At 54.6% G+C, this 22,451-nt stretch overlaps 1 protein-coding gene across 1 annotated transcript; it reads right to left on the bottom strand.

Annotated features, from left to right (window-relative positions):
- Window positions 1–8,863: 8,863 nt before the first annotated feature.
- Window positions 8,864–18,489, bottom strand: LOC308067105 (GTP-binding protein Rhes-like). The gene has a single exon (XM_080395376.1). It carries the CDS (start codon window positions 14,778–14,780, stop codon window positions 14,154–14,156), a length of 627 nt encoding a protein of 208 aa, XP_080251502.1. The 5' UTR covers window positions 14,781–18,489; the 3' UTR covers window positions 8,864–14,153.
- Between the last annotated feature and the right edge of the window lie 3,962 nt (window positions 18,490–22,451).

Raw genomic sequence — 22,451 nt, 5'->3', positions numbered from 1 at the left:
CTTCCATCGTAAAGAAAACTATTTTCAGAATGAAGATATGCTACTTCAGAGCTCTGGGATTGAACAGTGTTGTTGTATTCTTTTCTTTGGCCATTGCTGTGTACTATTTTTGTTGTTTTCCTCCTCTTCGTCAAAGTGGCGAAAACTTTGTGATCACTATCTTGCACATGGTGGAAGATGTCTCAGGAAAGCCGGGTTTCCCGAGGAGCAACTCCACACCATTTCATGTATTTTTAAAACCCAACTCCTAGCACTGAAGATATTATTAAAAAACAAAATAAAATTAAAAAAAAGACAGTAAGAAAGAAGAAAATACCTAATCTAATGTGTAGCAGTTACATATTTACCAAATAATGGACTCAAAAGAAATAGATGTTTGAAGAGTGCTTTATATATTAAAAAATCGCTTTATGTTTAAAAAAAGATCAATGTTTTTGTTTTGAAAGGAAGAAAGACAATGGAATAACATACACTTCAAGTATGTTTTAAAAATTATATGAACATTGTGCTCCCTGCCTGCTTGGATCAGGAAACTTGTGCATTACATTATTATTTTTTTTTTTGGAAGATTAGCTTTTTAATGGTTTTATCAGATTTAAAGGGTCCTGCAAGATTGCAAATTAACAAAAGCTGGTTTTATAGAGGATCATGAACTATGCACAAACTGGGTTCAAGACTTGTTTTTTTCTCAAGTTTTAGTAGTGTATTTAGCTGAATAACCTTTCCTCAGAGTAATTGCATCTCATTGCCATTACACGCCTCCTACATATATATTTTATATATATATACACACACACTTATATAAAATATGTATGTGTGTATGTGCGTGTTTACATATGATGTTCCATGCTGAAGTTTAGCATTGAGTTGTAGAAAAACTCCTGATATTTTAAAATTGGGAATGAAAAATTCTGTTTAAGGGTTGGGGGGTGGGGTTTTGTTTTGGGGCTTTTCTTTTTTTTTTTTTTTTTTTTTTTGCCTTTCCTTTTGGATTAAAGATGTCTGTAACTCTGAGATTAAAAAAAACCAACAATTGTGGCTTTTAATGTTTATTCTCCTCATAGAATGTGATTGTTAAAGAACATGCACCGAAAGTTGCTTTCAAGAGTACGAAGATTCTTTGAAACTTAATAAATTGCAGTTTTTTCTTGGCTGTTGAAATAATGTGTATTTTTCTTTTATGCAGGGGATACTAAATATATATATATATTGTTAAATCTGTTAAGGCATTTCTTGGAAGAAGTTTTAACTCTTTCAATATAATTAAGTGTACAGCCAGGCAAATCGCTCCTGTAAGTGTAGTCGCACACTTTGAATCTGTGCTTGTTGGTGATGGCATTCTCATAGCTTGTACCATGAATGCTTTGCATATCACATCCAAAAGAGCGCTGCGTAAAAAGCAGTAATCATTTTTGTTGTTGTTGTTGTTAGAATTCTGTTTTTCTCATTTATTCATGTCTTTGGTGATATAGTAGATGAGTCATTAACACTTGGAATATTGCGAGGCTGAAGGCTCCTCTAGCTTTCCCGTTGAGTCACCCCGTAGCCTTCCATTTGCCAGGCCTGGACATCTCTAAATTGCCAGTTCCACTAAACTTTACGAGGTGGGTAGATAGCCTGTAAATAAAATGGGGGAGAAAAACCAAAATATTCTCGTGTTTGGCCTTTCAGGTTTGAAATTAAGGAAGATATTCACAGTGGCTAATGTGAGGCAGAGGAGGCAAACGGCAGAAGGTTCGTGGAGGAACCCGGACCTGCTCCATCTCCCTTGTCCCCAGTTGAGCTCGTGCTGTCCTCCCACCACCACCAAGCCGGCTCTTTGCCTCCGGGTGGCGTTGAGGTGGTTTGAACTGGGAGCGCAATTCGTGGCAGGGCTCTGAATTGAACCCCCGCATTGAACTGGGACTCCAGTGCTGGTGGGTTTGTACGGTAAAACTCTTTCCACTGATCTGTTTGGGAAGGAAAAAAAACCCCGAAGGTGAAGAACTGGGTTAAGAAGGCAGTTCACAGCCCTGACCACCACCGGCACTGCGGCTCTCCCCCGTCCTCGCTGGCGCTGGGATTACTGGCTACTCCGCCAGAAACTAAACATTTAATAAAGAAAGACGCAGGGGGGACCCAAGCAACCCTTGAGAGTTTGCAGTTTGCTGGCAGATATGATGCAGTTTAAAACTCAAATCTAGATTTGGGGTAACTTCTGTTACCGAAATAGCCAAAATACCCAGTCTGAAGCCTGTTCTGCTCATTTTTTCATTGATGCTGCCCCAAAGCTGCACAGCTGTTGCCATGGTTGTGTTTCACCGTGAACTTCTTCCCCTCTGTCGCCTTTTTTCTGTTTTCTCTACCAGCTGTTTGTAATGAAATTGTTAGAAGAGAGTTGCCTTCTCTTTCTTTTTCCTTCCCTGTTTTTGTCTTCCATAAGGTTGGCAGAGATGGCTTTTTTTAATCAGACGCACTCTTAAAATTTAGCATCCACCCTGGTGTATTAAAGGAAACGCAGCTTTTGGCTAAAACCAGTCTTTTAGTGTTTGCATAACATTCTCCATTTTCAGTGTCATACTCCTCCCCACCCCCCCGCCCCGCGTTAATGCTATCTGATATTCCTGAAGTTGTAAAGATAGCTCCTGATGATAAGGATTCTCCTTATGGTTCCAGAATCTTTACGAGACAACATAATTTTTAACAATTTGTGGGGTTTTGTATATTGCATTTACTGTATTCTCCATAGCACTTTCACTGCATGGCTCCCCTGTCTTTAGGCCAAGAGAATTTCTCTTTCCTAAGTGGTCTGAAACTGTCAAACTTCTTCTTAGTTACTTGTCTAGTTTGTGGGTGGCACTGGCAGAGCAGATCGTTTTGCTATTCTGCTCCAGAAATATATTATTGTTCTTGATAATTCAATATATGATTGTGTATGTGAAGGAGCATTTTAATTAAAGAAATGTATATGGATATCTGTATATGTTAAGAATTACTGGAGTTGGAAGAGTCTGGAAATGGAATGGAAAAACCCTTTAGGGTGTGGGTTATGGGCAGCTATAGCGTGGAGCGTACCTGTGATAGCAGATCAAAGATTGCTACGGTGACCTGTAAGGATCATCGCCCAGCGTGGTGTACGAACTGCTGCTAAATGTCTGTTAGAGTTCGCGCGTTGTACAAGCGACAGGCGTGCTAATTGTATCACTGTACTGATGCTGAATGTACAATCTCTGCTCAAGTCCTGCGTAGCCGGTTTCAGGGAAGGGGAGTTCTGAAAAATCGGATACCGAGCTCAAAACGAACTCTGTGTAAACTGTACGGATGCCTGGTATACCCTGCATTCCCTGCAACACCCCAAGGTAAACGACAGCTCTGGAAATGTCTGTGATTCACGATGTTATCTTTAGCGGGAATTGGAAGGGGACCACAGGCCCGTCCACGGACCGCACAGGATGATGTTCGCTCCCTGCAGGTCTCTTGGACTGTTTCACCCAGGTCCTTGCTTCGAAGGCGGTAACGTACCCGTGAAACCTTAACATCTACGGGAGCGGGCCAACTTCTGTCCTCTCACATTCCCCCTCCTTCCCAAGGGGTCTCTTCCAGTAATACACACGTGCTCTTGGAATTTGGGAGAGGCACCTCCAACACTCATCCACATTGTAGCTTTCCTGAGGGAGGACGGACTACTAACGTGCCCATGTTCTAGTGGGGTCTAGGTGTCTTCCTCCAGCGGATACACCCAATCTCTCAGGTTAACGATTGCTTGCTGCAAGTTGCCAGACTCCATCCTCTAACGGCCAATCCAGCCTGTGCAAAGACAGTTGAGTTGACCATTTCAAACCCCTCGCGCTCCCACCGTTTTCTTCTCTCTAATGAAAGTGTTTCATTAGAAATGAATATGACACTTTGTTCCTGTGTGTGCCCCCGGTGTTTGTTTTTTACTGTCAGATGCATTGGAAACTAGTTGCTTGTAAATTTTCTCTGATGAAAACGTGGTCCCAGTGCAGTCATGATTTCAGGGTTATTAAAATGTTATAAAACACAACAAGCTGGAAGATTGCTTTGCTTTCCGTAAATGCTCTTATTAGTAAAGGTGGCTTGCCTTGATCTAGCTGTGAGGCTGCTGACTCGGTGAGAAAACCCACCCCCCGCCTGCCTGTATCTGTCCTCAGTTAATCGAGTAGTTTCTTGTTTTACACGTTCATTTTGTTCATTTGAATATTTTATAATATTCAAAACAGTGGCAGATTCTCCTGATTTCTCTGTAGTTTTATCTCCTGGATCCTTTGCCCGCTTATCGGGGTTGTTTTCTGAATTTATACTGAAAAAATGGGGTCAAGCAGACTAAGACCGGCGTTACTGATGGTGTTGGCAAGGAGCAGATTCTCTTCCCATTTTTGCAGTAGGTCTCCTTATTCTGGCTACAGTATTCACGGTTTACCAGTACGTTTTATCGTCTGTACCCCAGAGGAGCAAGGTGGGGGGAAAAATAATTGGATTTTTTATTATTTTATCCAGTTCCAAGTGGGACCCACTTTTTCTGCCTTTCCTTGGCACTTGTCTGTCTCCTTCCCGTGTCTCCCTCCAGATGATGGGAAACTTCTGATAAAGGCAGAGGAGATGATTATTCTGCAGTTAAAGAATTGCAGCTTCCACCGGTGCAAAGTATGTAGGTTGCCTACTTGGAAACGGCGATCCCTGTGCTTGGTGGGAGATTCAGCACAAGCATAAAATCCCTGAAATCCCCAAGGGGGGACAGCCGGCCCCGCAGCTGAGCATCCCTCGCCCCTCTCTTCTGGGGTGGTCACGCATGGGAATGGCTGGCAGGCAGCTGCGAGACCCCACGCCGCTCTCATTGCTGAGGGCTTCCAAAAACCTCCCCGTGGGGGCTGTGCATCCCCAGCGGGTCGCTGCGCAGCACCAAAGGTGGCTGCCGCTGGTGGGGAGGGCAGAGAGCCTGGGGACAGGGCTAGGAGGAAGCGTACAAGTATCTAATTGATTTATAGGTGAGTTTCATTTCCAAAATAGCTAGAAATTGCTGGAGTGAAAAAAAACAACACCCAACCAACAAACCAACAAGTTGCTTTTCCCCGATAGCTCTGGCTCAGGGATGGTTTTGTTCGTAGCATCAATATGCAAACATGAGCACGCACTAAGGTGCTTCTACAGCTGTGTCCAACCTACTGCATTAGTCCAATACCCTTTATTTCTTGCTTGTCAGCATGGTTACTACATGCTTTGGTGCTGTCTCCCTGAATTGCTTTTTAAGCTTTTGCTGCCTCTTAGTTTGTGAATTACAGGTTGCACAATAATCTAGATGGGGACGTGGTTGGAAGCAGTTTCAAAGTAATTTCCCCGGGGTCTTCAGCATCTTTGAAAAATACCTGTTCCTGGGGCTTTTCTGAAACTGAGAGGTGAAGTTGAGCACTCGGGACCAGCAAAGCAAACTGGTGACCAGCCCAGCATGGGCCTGGGACACCCCTTGGTGTTGTTTTCAAGCACAGACCATGAGACTAAAGCTGGGGCTGATGCATAATGAAGTGTAATGCTTTGTCTGCAGCAGAGCACTAGCTGTCCATCACTTAGTGGAGACTAAGCATGAACCACTAAACCCATATAATACAGAATTTAAGACACGGTGTAAGTAAGTAAATTTTGCCCTTGGCCCGGGAGGGTGGGGGCAGGAGGAAGATGGAAGAGGAGGTATCCAAAAATAATGGGACCCAGTACATTGGTGAGAGATTGTGTCATCTGGTACAGCCGCCTCCCAAGTAAAGGTAGCGATCTTTATCGCCTTGTAGTTCAAACACTGGGGTTTTTTTAATTTGTTTTAAAGAATCCAGATATTCTAAGGCACTGGAGATTTACCACTGTGGGCACCATCTCTAGCTGAGAAGAAAGGGAAAGTCATCTGAAGCAAGCCTAGAGGAAAAGGTTGAAGAAGTCTCCTTTTCCACTTGGACCTTCACAAGGCTGGGAGGCCAAGTAGCACACTTTCCAAGCGGGGTTATTCTCAGTGTTTTGTCAGTACAGGGGTTTGAATTGCGGTATTCCACTTGGCGTAACGAGTGAGCAGTGCGCTCTTAACAATGCTTTGCTGTTTGTGTAGCGGCAGGGCCACAGGGGCCTCGGCTGTGTGTCCGGCTGGTGTCCTAGATGGGACCTGGGACGCAAACACTGAGTTAGAGGCTTTATGCAGGCTGCTGCTGTGCATCATGGCAGAGGCCAGGAGCTCTGCTCTGCAAAACAAGGAACTTGCTCATCAGCATCTCAGCGTCTCACCGCTGGTTGTGAGCTTGTAACCCAAGGGATATCGGGGCTTCCAGCAGCACAGGCCACGCTGGATTTCGCTGCCTGATGATTAAGGGCCACAGCCTTAACGGGGATGAGCAGAGCTGTAATGAAAAGCTGGGAAGATGCTGCAGAGTGTGGAGATTCCTGCTTTTTTGGAGACGCTGCCGGCTCTCCCTTAGCCAGGGCAGCCAGCCTCTGCCCGGCTCCTCGGCACCGGGAGCCTGCCGGCCTTGGTGAGGCCCCGGGGCAGCGGCACTGCCGTCCCCTGCTTGTGGCACGGCCTTGTGTCCGGGAACAACCCCCACTGCCCCCCTTTGCCTGCCTGGACAAGCAGCTCTCTTTTCTTAAGGTATGGCCCGTCAGGAGCTCACGCTGCCTTGCCTGGGGGCTGCACTGGAGAAGCAGGGTGCAAACTCAGGTGTTTATGGACTAGTTTAGGCTCCTAAATGGAGGCTTTTGGTTTTGAAAAGGCTTTGTATCACGCCAAGCTCTGTACGCTTGTCCCCGGTCAGTTGAGCTGTCAATTAAAAGGCAAAGTACTGTAAATCCTCTTTGCAAATGCTTCAAGTCCTGCAGCATGTGGATCGCTGAGCTCTTGCAATCTGTTCTATCTGGGAAAGAACGCTGCATCGGCCCTGCACGTTGCGCGGGTGGGTTAGTGGTTATTGGGGCGCAAGCGAGTGCGGGGTACCCAGAGAGCTTGTAGGGAGAGTAATGTTCATGTCAGCCGTGACGTTTCCAGGTGTTGCAGGCTAACATTTTTCTCTCACATACACAGTTCCAGATACTGATATTTCTTCAGGGAAAAAGCTGGACCCTCTGCCTAAGAGGCAGGCAAGCCCTCTGCTCAGGACCATTGGTATGAGCAACTCCCGGCCACTTGCGCAGCAGCCGAGGCTGGCGTGGGCTGGTCCTACCCCCGGCCCGGGCTGTGCAGCAGGTCGGGGTGAAGTGCATTACCGGGGCTGGCAGGAGAAGCAGAAGCAATACTCATCCTGCCTGTCCCCCCATCTCATAAGAAATGGGGGGGCTGCTTTCAGTTGCTTTCAAAACGTTACAGCCTGCCTTGCAGTAGTAGGGGGGGGTTGACCTTGGCTACCCATCAAGCTGCTCCATCACTCTACTCCTCAGCAGGATGGGGGAGAGGGGTGGCGGGGGATAAGATGAAAGAAAACTTGTGGGTCAAGATAAAGGCAGTTTAATGAAGCAACAGCAAAAGTTGTGCATACAGAAGCAAAAGAAAACAAAAGATATTAGTCTCCACTTCGCATCAACAGGTGATGCCCGGCCACTTCTCAGCAAGCAGGGATGCAGTACGCGCAGCGGTTGCTCCAGGAGACAAACGCCATTAATAACAAATGTCCCCCCTTCCTCCTCCTTTCTCTTAGCTTTTGTATCTGAGCAGGTGTCCCATGGTGTGGAATATCCCTTTGGCCAGGCTGGGTCAGCTGTCCTGGCTGTGTCCCCTCCCAAGAAGTTGCCCACCCCCAGCCTGCTGGTGAGGGGGAGGCTGGAGGGACAGCCCTGGTGCTGTGAGCGCTGCTCAGCAGGAGCCAAAGCACCGCTGTGGTATCAGCACCTTTCTAGCTGCCTGCACAGAGCCCAGGGCTGCCGGACCCGCTGGGGGTGATGCCGGACCCGCTGGGGGTGATGCCGGACCCGCTGGGGGCGATGGGGGGCGATGCCAGACGATGCCGGACCTACCACAGGCAGGAGACAGGGCAAAGCCAGCGGACAGAATGTCCCCGGCTGCAAGTCCCCTTTTCCCCGCGAGATGGCAGCAGGGGCCCGCTCCCGGCTCCAGGCGCCCGCAGAGCCGCCCCCCCGGGGCCGTGCAGCCTCCCGGGCCGGGCTCCTGCCCCTGACCGCGGTGGCTCGGTGTGTGCCGCAGCCCCGCCGCCCCGGGGCCCGGGGTAGGGTCTCCGCCCCCCCGCGCCTCGGGCTGGGCCGGGGCTGTGAAATGTTCCTTGCTCGGGAGCGAGCTCAGCCGGAGTTCGCGTTCTGCGCGGGTTGGGGGGCTCAGCGCTGCGGGGGCTCCCCCCGCAGGGAGCCCGAGAGCGACTTCGCGGGGGTCTGCGCTGCTCGGCGCCGGCTCCAGGCGGGCGGGCACCAGGCACCGTGCCCGAAGGGCGTGTTTGTTAGACCGAAACCCGTGGGGGGTGCTGCCCTCGGGGGGTGCTGCCCGGGGGGTGCTGCCCGGGGGGTGCTGCCCGGGGGTGCTGCCCGGGGGGTGCTGCCCTCGGGGGTGCTGCCCGGGGGGTGCTGCCCGGGGGGTGCTGCCCTGGGGGGTGCTGCCCTCGGGGGGTGCTGCCCGGGAGGTGCTGGCCCGGGGGGTGCTGCCCTCGGGGGGTGCTGCCCGGGGGGTGCTGCCCTGGGGGTGCTGCCCGAGGGGTGCTGCCCTCGGGGGGTGCTGCCCGGGGGCTGCTGCCCGGGGGGTGCTGCCCGAGGGGTGCTGCCCTCGGGGGGTGCTGCCCGGGGGGTGGTGCTGCCCTCGGGGGGTGCTGCCCTCGGGGGTGCTGCCCTGGGGGGTGCTGCCCGGGGGGTGCTGCCCTCGGGGGTGCTGGCCCAGGGGGTGCTGCCCTCAGGGGTGCTGCTGCAGCCTCCACCGGTGTCCCGCGGGGCAGGGCCGGCCAGGACACCCCGCTGCGCCCGGCCGGGGGGCTCACATGACGTGGGGCAGTGGGTTTACTCTTTCCAAAGCATTTAACACGTCACCTTGTTTTCCCCAGCGCTGAGCCTTGCTTAGCGCAAGGCCCTAAAGACAAATACGGCTAATTATACCCTCAATGGGTAAGTGCCGCTTTTCGTTTTAAAATGTTTTGCTGTCTCGTTCGGTGTCCTTGGTTTAAGTGCTTGTGCCACAGCTTTACATCAATCAAAACCCGAGCAAACTGCAGCAGCCAACACCAATTAGGCACATCACGGCCTCGCAACTGATGCCCCCCCCCGCAGGTGGCGCGGCTGTCACTGGTGTGCGGGTCTCACAGGCGGCATCTTGATTCTTCCTGATTGTTTGTGTACACAAATTAAGCTGGAGCATCTCCCGGCGGTTTGATGGGATGTGCTACATGATGTGGAACAGAACAGGAGGGATCACACGGAGCTCTTCTCCCAGGGTGACGTGGGCGAGCACAGGGACAGGGCTGGCGGCTGCTCTGCAGGCGAGTCTGGAGTGAAATGGTTCAACTGGGAGAAGGGGGAGGCAGAGGGAAGGGAAAGAAAAGATTTGAAATGGAAAGACATTCAGGATCTTTCTCATATTTTGAGGATGGAAAGAGCAGCCCTTGGCTCTGCACACGAGCGGGGCAAGTTGACTGCAATGTTTTCGGTAGAAAAGCAGCAGCAGAGATCTCGGCACCAGCCAGGGCAGCACTTAGTGTCCCGGCACAGCCCTCGCTGCCTCTGAGGGTCGTGATGTACAGAGCAGCCACGTGAAGGGGGAGCGGCTGGGCCATGGTCACCCCCCCAGGGGCAGGGACCCTCTTTTCCCTTCCCCGGTACCCAGGCCCAGCTATGCACAGACGTAACAGCTCACTTCTGAAAAACCAACTCAAACCGTAGCTAATTAACTAAGAGGACCAGTGCAATGAAACCTCTGCAGTCCAGAGGTGGGATGAGGAGAGCAAGCTCTGCTGCTGCCTGAGATACCATCCCAGTGTCCTGCTGTCCTGCCTGCGCGTGGCTTGCTGGGGACCGAGGCTTTTCCCTGGATCCTGTGGCCCGGGGTGTTGCAGCAGCCTCCAGCACACAGCTACTGGAGATGGCAGCCCTTCAGCCCCCGGCAGGCCCTGACTGCGCCCGGCCACGGGCACGGGCATCCTCCCTTCTACACGCTGGAGCTCCTGTGTGCTGGAGGGGTTCGTGCAGCTGCTCTGGAGGTGAAAGCCCCTTCATCTGCTGTTCCCCTGACCCGCAGAGAAGTGCCCCAAGGTGCAAGTGCCCGGGGTTACAGTTCATTCCTGTCCCACAGCTCTGCTGGGGAAAACCAAGTGCTTCAGGGCAGAGCTGAGCCAGGGGGACCTGGATGGTTGTTTGGATGGATCCTGCTCTCCCAAGACTTTCCCCTGATGCCCCAGCACAAGGCATCTGCCCCAGCTGCCCGCTCCTCCTGGGAGGGGAAGCAGAAGGAAGGGCAAATTTTGCTCCCCTCGTTAAGGTGCTGACCTGCGGGATGTTTGCAGGGAGAGCTCCAGCCAAGCTCTGTGTGACAGCTCGGTCTATCCCACAGGCTGCCTGTGCTCACCTGCCGTGCCCCAGGCTCAGCTCCCCGTGCTGCAGACACCCAGTGCTCAGTGGCTGTGATTAGTGTCTGGGAAAGAAAAGCCATTTCACCTGCTGCCACTTGTTGAGAGAAAATGAGCTGCAGGTGTTTAGTTCCTCCCCACATCACATTGCAGGGAGACACACGGAGGTCCCTCAGTAGGGCTTTAGCACCCCTGCCTGACACAGCTCCCCCAGGAGTGCCCTTAGCTGCATTTTTGTGATAGAACAGAGGCAGAATGCAGGTTGTGCACACACATCTCAGGCCATGAGACATAGGACCTGCCTATGTTTAACCTCACTCGGCATATTGGCATGTCTTGCCCTGCTCTGTCAGAGAGCAGCACGGCTGCAGCCCTGGCACGCCGATGCGCCCGTGGCAGAAAGTGGGGCAGGGCTCACACCATCTCGGGGGCAACACTGTGTCTGGCCCAGATCACTCCCCTAGACCGGCACCAGGGGCCTTTACCACATACTGCTGTCTGCATTTTGCTATTACAGCTATTCTACAAGCCCTCTGCAGCAAAACGTGGTGGACACTGGCTGAGGATCCTGACCGCTCTCCCTTGCCCTGCGTCCTGCACAGAGCCATGGGGAGAAGACATCTGAGAGGCTCTTGTCCTGCCGGAGTCCCTGCACGGCAGCTGCCCACTAACCCCGGCTTCCACACCACAGCCCTGCAAGCCAGAGCTCACTACCCCCCTCATGCAAGCGAGGCAGCTGTTTGCAACCCAGCTAAGCAGCCCCGTGCAACAGGATTTCAAGTCAGTGTTGCAAAAAAACCCCAGACCCGCACCGGCCCGGTGAGGGGGTTTGCAGGTGAGGGGCAGGAGGGCTGGGAGAGCTGCCCGCCATCCCAACAGCACCCCTGCCGCTGGCCCTGGGCCCCTTTCCCTGTGCAGCCAGGGGGCCGGGACCGGGACCCAGACCGCTGGTTGGGGCTGTATAACACAGCCGGGCATTGGGCGTGTGGCATGTGCTGCTGGGTGAGCTCCTCCAATGGCTCCACTCATTGCTGGAGCCCAGTACTGCAGGGGCAGCGGGAGGCTGTGCCGTGTCCAGAGGGTCCCTGCAGCTCCAGCATCTCAGGCTTTGCATCTTCTGCACCTCCAGCATCTTGGCTTCTGCAGCTCCCGCACCTCCAGCATCTTGGTTCCTGCAGCTCCGGCATCTCAGCTTCTGCTGCTCCATCAGCTTTGGCATCTCGGTTCATGCAGCTTCACAGTTCCTAAAACTCCTGCAGCTCCAGTATCTCGGTCAACATCTCTGCACCTGCAGCTGCTGTACCCCACAGGTCTTGGGCCGGGTTGGCTGGAAGTGGGGGTCCTGAAGCACCTCGGGGGATATTGGTCTGTCCAGGGAAGCCAGTGGTGGGGCATGGGGGAGCCTCTCCCTACGGCAGCTCAGGGGCTCTGCCACCCTGAGCCTCGGGAGGCTGCTGGGACAGCCCAGACATTATACGCTGGGTCCAGTCCGTGTCATGGGTGAAAACGTGTGGGGCTCGCTGCACAGGAGGGGGCTGGCAGGCAGCCTTGCTCATCCCAGCTTCCTAGTTTTACACTGCAAAGATGTTTTCGTCAGCATTTAGCATAATGCTTTAAACCAAAAAGCCGGGTGCTCCTCGTTCTAGTATAACCCTGCTCTAAAACAAACAAAAAAAATCTCTGCAAGTTGTGAAACTCCTGCAGGGCTGGCTCATTAGTGAAAGGTTGGGTCATTGAGGCAAGAGCCACTGTGCCATCTAGGAGGTGCCTCACCATGACCAGGTCACCCCTGACCAGGGCCTGGTGTTGGCAGTGCTGGCAGGGACAGCCCCATCCCCATCCAGCTGCCACAGGGTGGCCCAGGTGATGGGTACAGCCAAGGTGCAGCATCACCTGTGTGTGCATCCCTTATGCCATCCCTGCTGTGGGCAGGGCACCACCATGCTGGGTCAGCAGCCAAAAGTGAACTTTTGTTCCCTCCAGGCAGGAGCCCCGTGTTCCACAGGAAAGGCTCTGCCCTGAGCTGCAATGCCTGTCCCCAAGGCGCTGGGTGAGGAGCAGCCACATGCCTTCGTGGAGCATCGCGGTGGCAGCACAAGTGCCTGGCCACGAGCCGGAGAACTCGGGCAGCGTGACCCAGCTGGCTGGCAGCAGCAGCGGGTCCTGCCGGAGCCCACCTACCCTCCCGCTGCCCACCGCCCGCCAGGCACTGCGCTGGGCTCCGGGAGGAGGGGGTTGCCTGCCCCAGGTCGCCGTCGCTGCGCCAGTGCCCGCGGGGACATGGCAGCAGGGTGCCCCAGCGAAGGGTGCCCCAGCGAGGGCAAGGGACTGGGACCACTGAGTGCGAGCCTGGGCAGGGCACACCGGACGGCAGGGCTGGGCTTCTGAAAGCTGGGCGCCCCCTGAAAGCTGGGGGCTCCCTTGGGACGGGGCCAGGGTGAATGACTCTTTAATCCACCAAGCTTTAATATCTTTATTTATTGTGACTGTGTGGCTGCTGAGCAGGTTGAATGCTTGTTACGGCAAGGATGGGCTGCGCGAGGGGAGAGTCAATCAGTACAGTGCATACTAAAGCACAGTAAATATTGCCCTTCTGTGCTCTTCTCCCACTCCTTTTATTATCTCCTTTTAATGTGTTTATGGTTTTTATTTCAGTGGATCAGCTGTCTTTTAATGGCTGTTGTTCTTTTCTGTACTTGGATGTGAGAAGAGCTGTTTTATTTTTAGTTACCCATGCTTGGTAAAAACTTCATGGTTAAATTGTCAGAAAAATCATAACAACAAATGTCCTGACACTGCCAGGGGAGGCTGGAGAGCTGGGGAGGTTCCTCCAGCACCAGGACACTCCAGATAAGGATGGAGCATGGAGGAGGGAAAGCCAATACAGTGATAAGGGGCCCGGGCATAAAACAGTGATATTGGGAACTGCAGCATTTGAAGTAGAGGAGAAACCCAGACGTTTTCCAGCTCCACTTTGCAACAACATGTTTATTGGGTGTGGTTAAAATTTTAAAAAAAAAGAATAGAGAGAACAGAAAACCAAATTGATGCATAGACTGCCCTATCGCATGCTTGATGCCAAGGTACAAAATCAAAACCACTTTGGACGCTGGATCTGTCATTGTAACCGTAGCCGCGCCAGGAGGTTGTACGTGCAAGTGCTTGGGGCGAGGTGACGCAGGACCCGAACGAGTCCCGGGGGAGCAGCACCGGCGGGCGTGATGCAGCTGCACAGGTGCTCCCAGCTGCCATCTGATGCATGCAGCCAAAGACCTGTTGTTTTTCCACCTTTCCTAGTAAGTGAGGAGCTGCCTGCCTGCCTGCCTGCCGGCTCACCATGGCACAGATGCAAGGTGCTGGCTGACCACGGCAGTTTCCCAGTTACACCTCCTGCCTCCTTGGGAGCTCACCCCCTCCCCGTGCCCTTCCCGCAGCCAGCATCCCTTCCAAGTCCCTCCTACTTGGCATCTCCAACTCTCACCGTTCCGGGCAGGCTGGGTGGGGAAGAGGAGGGAAGGGGTGGGAGGCAGCAGGGTTGGTTTTGGCTGGGGCAGCACCTCTCCCCACCCAGCCCACCTGAGTTTCCAGCCGGTGCCGCTGCTGCCCGTGCCTTCCTCCCAGCCCCAGGCAGCCAGCTCAGCACACCGAGCAGCTGTTGGTCTTGTTCATGGGAGGCCTCAGCCCCTGCTCCTTGGGCAACGTCTCCCTCCTCTTGCAGAGAGCCGGGCTGAGCCGGCTGGGCAGGTTGGCTTGCTGCAGCAGCTCCCTGAAGACCTCCAGGACATTCTCGTTGTCCTTGGCCGACGCCTCCACGAAGCGGCTGTTCCAGTCCAGCTCCACCAGCGAGAGGGCATCCTCCACTGGCACCTGCCGCTCGCCGCCGCTCTCTGCCTTGTTGCCGACCACCACGATGGGAGGGAACTTGTCTTCCTTCAGCTCCAGGATCTCCTCCCGCAAGCTCTTGACACTCTCAAAGGACTCGGCATCATCTACAGCATAGACCAGGGCGAAGGCATCGCTGTTCTGGATGGAGAGCTTCCTCATGGCTGGGAAGGAGTAGCTGCCACTGGTGTCCAGAATTTCCACCTTGACCGTGGCCCCGCTCACCTCGTACTCCTTGCTGTGCAGCTCCTCCACTGTGCGCCGGTGCTTGGACTCAAAGGTGTCCATCAGGAAGCGGCGGATGAGGGCTGTCTTCCCCACACCAGCAGCACCCAAGAAGACCAGCCGCACATGGTTCTTCTCCTTCACCACCAGGGACATGGCTGGGCGCAGAGGGGACGGGATGCTCCGCAGCTGGCGCTCGCCCCACAGGTGCCCCTGGGTGGCCGCAGACCCGGCGTCCCACCGTCTGCCCGTGCTCCCCTGCCCCGGCTCGGTGCAGCCAGGGAAGTTTGGTGCCACCTCCCTGCCAAGTTCTCCCAGCTGTTCCGCTGCGGACACTACAGTCCCCAAGTCCAGCTCATTTTTTTATCCTGGTTCCTCTCTGCCATGTGGCACCAGGCTGTCCAATCTCCTGGGTTGAGGATGCTGAAGGAGGGAGGGCGAGGGGGGGGAGCGGGGTGCTCGGGCCAATCCGCACAGCTCAGCCCTGCAGCCACCCCAGCCCTACGCGTTGCGCCTGCATCACTCGCTGCCTGCATCGCTCGCTGCCTGCATCGCTCGCTGCCCGCATCGCTCGCTGCCTGCATCACTCGCTGCTGCCAGTGGCGCGGGGGAGCCACAGCATCCAGCCGCCACGCTGCGCGCGCTGTTCTGCCTTTTGTCCTCCCTGGAAATTAATGTGGCTCTTGGCGTGGGCTGGCTGGCAGCAGGGGAGCCCAGCGGCCGTCCCCCACCCGTTGGGTGGCTCAAGGCCGCAAGTGACAGGGGCTGGCCAGTGTCACCCGCAGCGTTTCATGCGCTTATCTGAGGCTGGCAACTTGTTTGCAGAAGGGGTTGTTGCAAACGTGCCCAACTCTTAAGTGACACTATGAGATATTTGACCTGAGGGGAAAAATAAGATCTCTGTGAAACCCCTGTGTCGTAACCTCCACATTCAGCTGTCAGATATTCTGTGATTTTATGAAATATTTAACCTGAGGGGAAAATAATATCTCCCTGAAAATGATGCATCGTGATCTCCATGAGCAGATGCCGAGCAGCTGTGGGTAGGAAGGCTGGCCGTGACCCAGCTTCAGCAGAACCGTGACCCAGAACAGTTGGTTGGTCAGTAGAGTGGAGAGGCAGGATGTGTGTCGGTCCCCGTCTCCACCTGGATGGGCATCACCTCTGGAAGTGGGTTTGCTCGTAGAGGTGCAGGTTGCCCTGTCTGGGTTTGTTTCCTCAGCAGTCACCTTCCCTATTTCACACCAGAGTTGTTTCAGAAGCTGATTTATGCAAAGTACAAATACAAAGGGAACTTGCTCAGAAGTTAAAATAAGGGGTTTTTTTTCCTAAATTTGTAGGCGTGTGGGGTTTTTTCTAGCTTTGCTAGTTTTTGTAGGTTTAATGCAGTTGATTTGCTTCCCATAGCAAAGTACCTGTTTCAGCGTTTCATGCTGTTGATTTCAAAAGCCCTTTTCAACAATAATTATTCCTGCCTTTTAATTCCCCAATTATTGTTACATTTTAGCCATGTTAACAGCTTTTCCTATCTGATCTTATTATCAGGAGAGCCACGAGACTGCACTGGCGTGAGCAGAGCCCTGTCCTCGGCTCAGCCTACCCTGGGAGAAGGGGACGGTTGGGTCCGTAACAGAACTGGGACTGGTGTCCAGAAGTACCCACCACACCGTGGTACCCTGTGGGGTTTTGCACCATCTAGTGAAGCACCTTCAGTCGCCAACGTGAAGCTCTTTTTGGAGAGACTTGCTGTGCCATGCGGAAAGCCCAAAGGCCATGCCAAAGACTGAGCCGCAGGAGTTAGGAGCCAAGGACGCAGAAGATGTCATGGCCATAGGACCTCGTCAGGCCCAAACCCAGGAGAAGGGGTGGATGAACAGAGGATGCCGGGTTCAGACATGTGAACGAAGCAGTGACATCAACATCAGTAGAAATGAAGAACCGAAGGTGGTGAGGAAGCAGGACATGACAAGTAATCTCACCCCAATTTTGGAAGCCGTTTAAATCCAAGCCTCATTTTTTTTAAATAAGAAAATAATTCGGTTAATGCTTCTTTGTGCTTAGATAGACATAGTGACAGGGGCTTTCAAGAGAGGAGAGGGTTTCATGTGGTTCCTCCCAGTCGGCTATGGCGAAGCTCTGCAGGCCTCAGCCAGCTCTCGGGAGGTGCCAGGGCCCTGTGCAATGCCCTCACCACTGCTTACTTTCCCAATATTTTGTTCCAAAGGGCCTTAAAGCATCAATCTGTTCAACCTCACAACATCTAGTGCCTCTTACAGGTGAGGAATGGTGCCCAAGGTGAAGGAAGAACCCATGGCCGGAGGGAACGGGGACCCCGGGCACCAAGCACCCTGTCGTGGCTCTAACCCATCCCGGTTATTGCCGGCTCCCTGCAGGGAAGGAGCCACGAGCTGGTGGATGCGCTGGGAAACGCTGAGCAGCAACGCCAGCCACGGAGGGTTTCCCAAATTGTGGTGGGGCAGGTGCCCGTGGGAGCCAGCACAGGGTCACACCACTACCATGGTCTGCGGTTTGAGCCGTTTCTGCGGAGTGGATGTGCCCTGCGTGGTCTGGCCAGGGTGAAGAGCCAGCCCTGGCTGTGGTAGACAAAGAAATGTGTTGCAGGGAAGAAACTCCCCTGCCTTGGTGCTGCAGTCGCAGGCAGCCTGTCTGTTCATCCCAATGATTTTTCACATCAGTTGTCTCCCCTCAGTTTTCACATCTGTGCTGCTATGGTTACCAAGAGCCTGAACGGTTTTAAATCTCCCTCAGAGCAATGGAGGATTTCAGGGGTAATCTTGTTAAGAGATGAGCAATGAATATTTCCAAAGGCCTTTTGCATGAATATCTCATTCCGTATTAGTTTATGTCCACTGACAGCAGGGAAAGCAAAGCACAGGGGGGCTGTGTGCAAGGAAGGGAAGAAACCAAAGAAGGATGAATGCAAAGACTTGTTTTCCACTGCAGCCCTTTGTGTCCAGAATGATGGGCCTAAAAATTTTTCGAGGAGGGCTTGTCCAGACAGCCTGGCTCAGGTATTATAAAGAAAATAAATATTTCAGTCTGTGTTTCCCCCAGGGAAAGACCGACGGGACCTTTATGGGCACTTGGAGTTGGGGATGCTCATGGCTGGTGCTACAGAAAACCCTGCGCCCTGTGAGCCGTGTACGGGTCCGGGGGACCCGCCGAGATGGCGAGTGGAGCCGAGCGGGCTCTTGGCTCCAGCAGGGCTGCGGGAGCGGCCAGGATCTGTCCCCCGTGGGGCTGGGTGGTTCAGGTGGAGTGCTGGATCCTGCACCGAGGGCACATGCTGCACCCATGGGGGCTGGAGCACGGCGGGGGCAAAGCCTGGGCCAGCGCTGAGCTGGAGGTGTCTGGGCTGCTCCCGCAGAGGGGGGGCCACGATGCCCCAGGGAGGGAGGGGGGCAGCGACCTGCCTGCAAGGGATCGAGGAGGGGAAAGAGCCCTGAGCTGCTGGAGGGAGGAGTGCAGGCAGCAGGAGGAAGGACAAAGGGATGGCAGGAGCTGGGATGGGGCACAGACGAGCTAGGGGGTGGGTTTGGGGCAGGTGGAGCCCCACAGCTGGCATTCACAGACAAGTCTGGAGCAAGGGGCAATTGAAGATGTATGACAAGAGGGTTCTTAGTCATCTTTACCCCAAAGCCAACCCTCTGCAGGGCCAAGAGCCACGGAGCAGTGGGATGCCCCAGGGGGACGTGAGGGGTGGTCCCCAGCCAGGGCCCGGGGCTCAGGCAGAGCAGTGAGCTGAGCTGGAAACACCGGCCAGCCCCTGGCGAGCGCAGCCCCCGCAGGCTGGGCAGCCTTCAGCAGTCAGGAGAGGGCAGTTTGGGGCAGAACACTGGAAAATGTTCTGGTGGGGAAGAGCGGGGAAGCAGCAGCAGATGCAGGGACCGCACGGGGTACAGGGACAAGGGCAGGGGAGGGAGCTGGACAACCACTCCTGGAAAAAGCCGACAGCACTTAGTATGGGAGAAAGTCTGGGTTCTGCGCAGGTAACACCCTGCCCCCCACACTGCTGTTTTCAGGACATGGGACACGTGCCCCTTCTGTTTCTGAACCAGCCCACGCGGCTGCCCAGGAGGGACGGAGCTCCTCTGCTGGAGGGGCACGAGTTCAGCTCACCCCAAAAAAGGTCCTAAGGTTTTGCCAAGGTTTGAAGCATCTTTTGCAAACACTCATTTTTATTTCACTAGCAAACCTTATGTTCAGTGCTTTATTGTGAAGGGGAACCCAAAAGAGCACATGAACATTTCCCACCACCCCAGCGCCCCCAGCTCCGCTGCCGGGCACAGCTCTGCTGCAGCGCTGAGACACACACCAGCGAGACAACTTGCACAGTTCAGGAACAGCCCGTGCTGCTCCTCGATGTGTTTTCAGGGAGCTCATATCTCGATGCTCAGCTGTCACGGTTCAGAGGGGATGGTGGCTGCTGAGGAAGCCGGGAGCAATGTTCTCTAGCATGGCATGGAGCAGTCGGTGCTGGGCACTGCTCCAGTCCTGGACACTGTGCCCCGGTAACATACGGTGCCCCAGTAACGTGTGCTGCCCAGCGAGCAGATCAGCACCATGCGGTCACGCGCAGGGCGAAGCGCTTTCCTAGCTGACGGAGCAGTGTGCCTTGCCCATTGCTTGCAGGCAGCGAAGCATTATAAATGTGGTGGCAAATAGCTCACAGCACTGTGATGCGTTTCCACGAGTCCGAGCCAGCTTCTGCAAGTTGATGGAGCTGATACATCGCTACCTTCTGCAATGGGGTGCCTGGTGCCCCAGCACCCAGTGCCTTTGCACCCCATAAGAGGACACAGCAGTGAAGGCAGCCCGTGCCCACAGGATGCTTCCACCCCATGCCACCCACCACCTCCTGTTTCTGCCCATGGTTAAATTCATGGTGTACGTGGGAGCAGCTGCATTTTCAGCAGGGCTTTCTGGCTTTCTAGCTGAGAAGGTGAGAAGGAACCAGTTGGTAATGAGAAACCCTGGTGAGACTATCTCCACTGAGCAGCGTGTCCTCAGCTGCTGCCCATCACCGCAGGCAGTGGCCAAGCAACAGCCTTGCGGGGTGAAGAACCTGGGTTCTCCCACCCAGAACGAGCCCTGGGTAGGACACCAGGTGAAAACAGGAGAGGGCTGGCGGCAAGCTGCTGTCTGCCCTCGCTGCCTGTATCAGAGTCGGCAAGGCAGGTCCTCACCTTGGTGTGGGGACACCCGGCCGCACAGGAGAGGGTTAAACCTGCCTTTCCCGGAGATTAAATCCAAATGGCCTTTGATTTAGCTACAGGTGAGAGGAGAAATCTGAACCGCTATAGCTTCCGCCCCCACTTTACAGGGGAGCCGCAGCCCTCCCTGATGCATAGATGGATCAGCCATACGTGGTGCTCCCTGTGCCACCTCTGTCTGGAACAGCGTGTCACTGGACGGATCCTGTTCCCGGCACCGGTGGGGCCACCGCAGGGTACGTGCCACCTCGAGCAGGGAAAGGCTGCAGCTCGGCCCTGGTTTGGAGGCACACGGGGGTGACTGGCCCCAGAGCGGGTCACACCAACCCTGGCTCCTGCCTCGCTGCCCGGTGACCCCTGGCATAAAGGCTGTCATCTCGAGGCAGGAGGTGGTTGCACGAGGTGAGGGCTGAGGTTTGCCCATAGCCCCAGCTGGGCGTCAGTGGGGAGGGGTGAGAGGAGATGCCACCTGGCATCACCAACCGATCCCGGGGGACCGAGGGCATCCTTGTGGCATGCCCTGCCCGAGGGTACAGGACCCTCCTCAGGGATGGGATTGTTCCCACCTACAGCCGGGCTCATGGAAACCGATGTCCCTTGTGCAGCTGTCGGCCAGGGTGCTCAGCCCTGGTGTCACAGCCAGCCTCGGGCACGGGGGCTAAGAGGAGCTGACCCCAGCACGGGCAGTCCCCAGCTCATCCCTCCTCCTGATGACTGACCTTTTCCAAGCAAAAGAGGCCATCTCAGGTTTGAAAACCCATCCTGACCCCAACGGTCATTTCCTGCTGCAGCCCCCAGCCCTCCCCGGCGAGGGGAGCGAGGGACCCGCACCAGCACGGCGGGGGGGTGGGCAGGGAGCCCGCGAACAGCCTGTACTAGACAACCCTGGGTAATAAAATCTAGTCTCCCTGTAAACAAATGTCTTGCTGAGGACTAAAGGGATTTAGTGCAGCTGTTCTCGGGCTTGGAGGACTTTCTATAGCATCACTTATCTTGCCCTGGCTGGGATTATTAGCTGGAGAAAAAAAGCTCGCCTCTCTTTGGGCCACTGAGACAGCTTTTCCTCAGGTGACACGGGGTGACATGCTCTGTGGCAATGCTCTCAGGTCATCAGGAGATGACATGTGTGATGCCAGGGTCTCAGATGTGTGTCTCTGCAGCCACACGGTGCTGTGCGGGAGCAGGGCTGCAGTCCACCCCCCCTCTGCAGCAGGCTGCAGCGGTGCCGGTGGTCCCAGCGCCTGGCTCTGCCCACTACAGCGGCATGGAGAAGGGAAGCCCAAACCCAGCACGTGTCCTAACCTCTCTAGACACAAGCACATGGCTTCATATAAGCACTGATCCACTTTCAGGGCCAATAAAGCCAGCAGCCGGTCAACTGATGGGGTTTTACAAGGCACACTGAGCAGCTGGTCCCCCCACAACTGCGCGGAGCAGGGCTGAGCCTCCTCCACACGGAGTTGAACCTTGAAGCTCCTCCATGTGGGGCTGCAGCTGCAGAGGCACTGGGCAGGTGGGCTGGGGACGGGGAGGATGCTGTGGCCATCCCCAGGCACGCTCCGTTCAGCCACCGCAAATGGATCAGTCGGCAGAGCGGTGGGAGGCTCTCGGCTGTGTGGCTGATGCTCCTGCAGGCACCAAAGCCCCACACCTGGGGTTGCTGTCCTGGGTTCGGGGTACAGGTGGGGAAGCGCAGGGAGAGGGACATGGAGCAGGCAGGGGGGACAGGGATGCTGACAGACCAGTGCGGCTGAAAGTGAAAGAGGGATGAAAAGAAATGGTACAAAGCGTGATAGCATTCACTGGGGCAGGACTTGCAGGGGCATCCCTGGCGCTGCATCTCTGGATGACTGATACATGTCCTAGCAGGCACAGGCAAGGTATTTCCAGGAGGAAAAATGGAAGAATTAGGAAAGAACACCCCTGAAATACAGCATAGAGTCCCGTCATTGTCCAAGGAACTTAAATGGGAAGAGAGGGGCTACTCTGAAGCTCAGAGAAAGCCTGGCACCTCTGAGGGATGACGGAAGGGTTTTGAGGAGCCAGGAGTGGATATATGGCTTCTCCTGGCAGTGTGAGAAGGGCAATGGGATCTTCAGCAGATCCACAGCATTAGCACAAGGTGTGACACTGGCAAAAGATGCCCGAGACCCCAGACCTGGGAGACAGGAACACAGAGCAGAGATTTTCACAGGCACCCCACCAGCTTGCCATGGAGCCTGTCCTACCCACCCACCGGTGCTCCTGCAGCCACGGCCCTGCTCTCCCAAGTTGTCACCGAAGCTGCTGCGGACAGTGCAGCCACCACCATGTCTCGCCTTGAATCCCAGGCAGCGAGGCTGCTGCTCCTGTCCCCAAGCAGCGTTTGAAGCCATGCCTCCTCTGACCTGTGTCTTAATGTGAGCAGCGCTGTGCATCATGCCCCAGTGCAAAGGCAGGCAGACATGACGTTATTGCCCTGAAAATCAACTGTTGGGGTTTTTTTTTTATTATTTTTCAGAGTGCATGAAAATGTCATGTTGTAAACATCCCGCAGTGATGCTGCCTGCTGGCGGGAGCCTGCCTGTCACTGCCCATGACGGCCCAGTCCCTG

Source organism: Falco punctatus, assembly GCF_963210335.1.
Source record: "Falco punctatus genome assembly, chromosome: 1".
Classification (NCBI taxonomy): Eukaryota; Metazoa; Chordata; class Aves; order Falconiformes; family Falconidae; genus Falco; species Falco punctatus.
The sequence above is the reverse complement of the archived record's forward strand: the minus strand, read 5'-3'. Positions and strand labels throughout refer to the sequence as shown.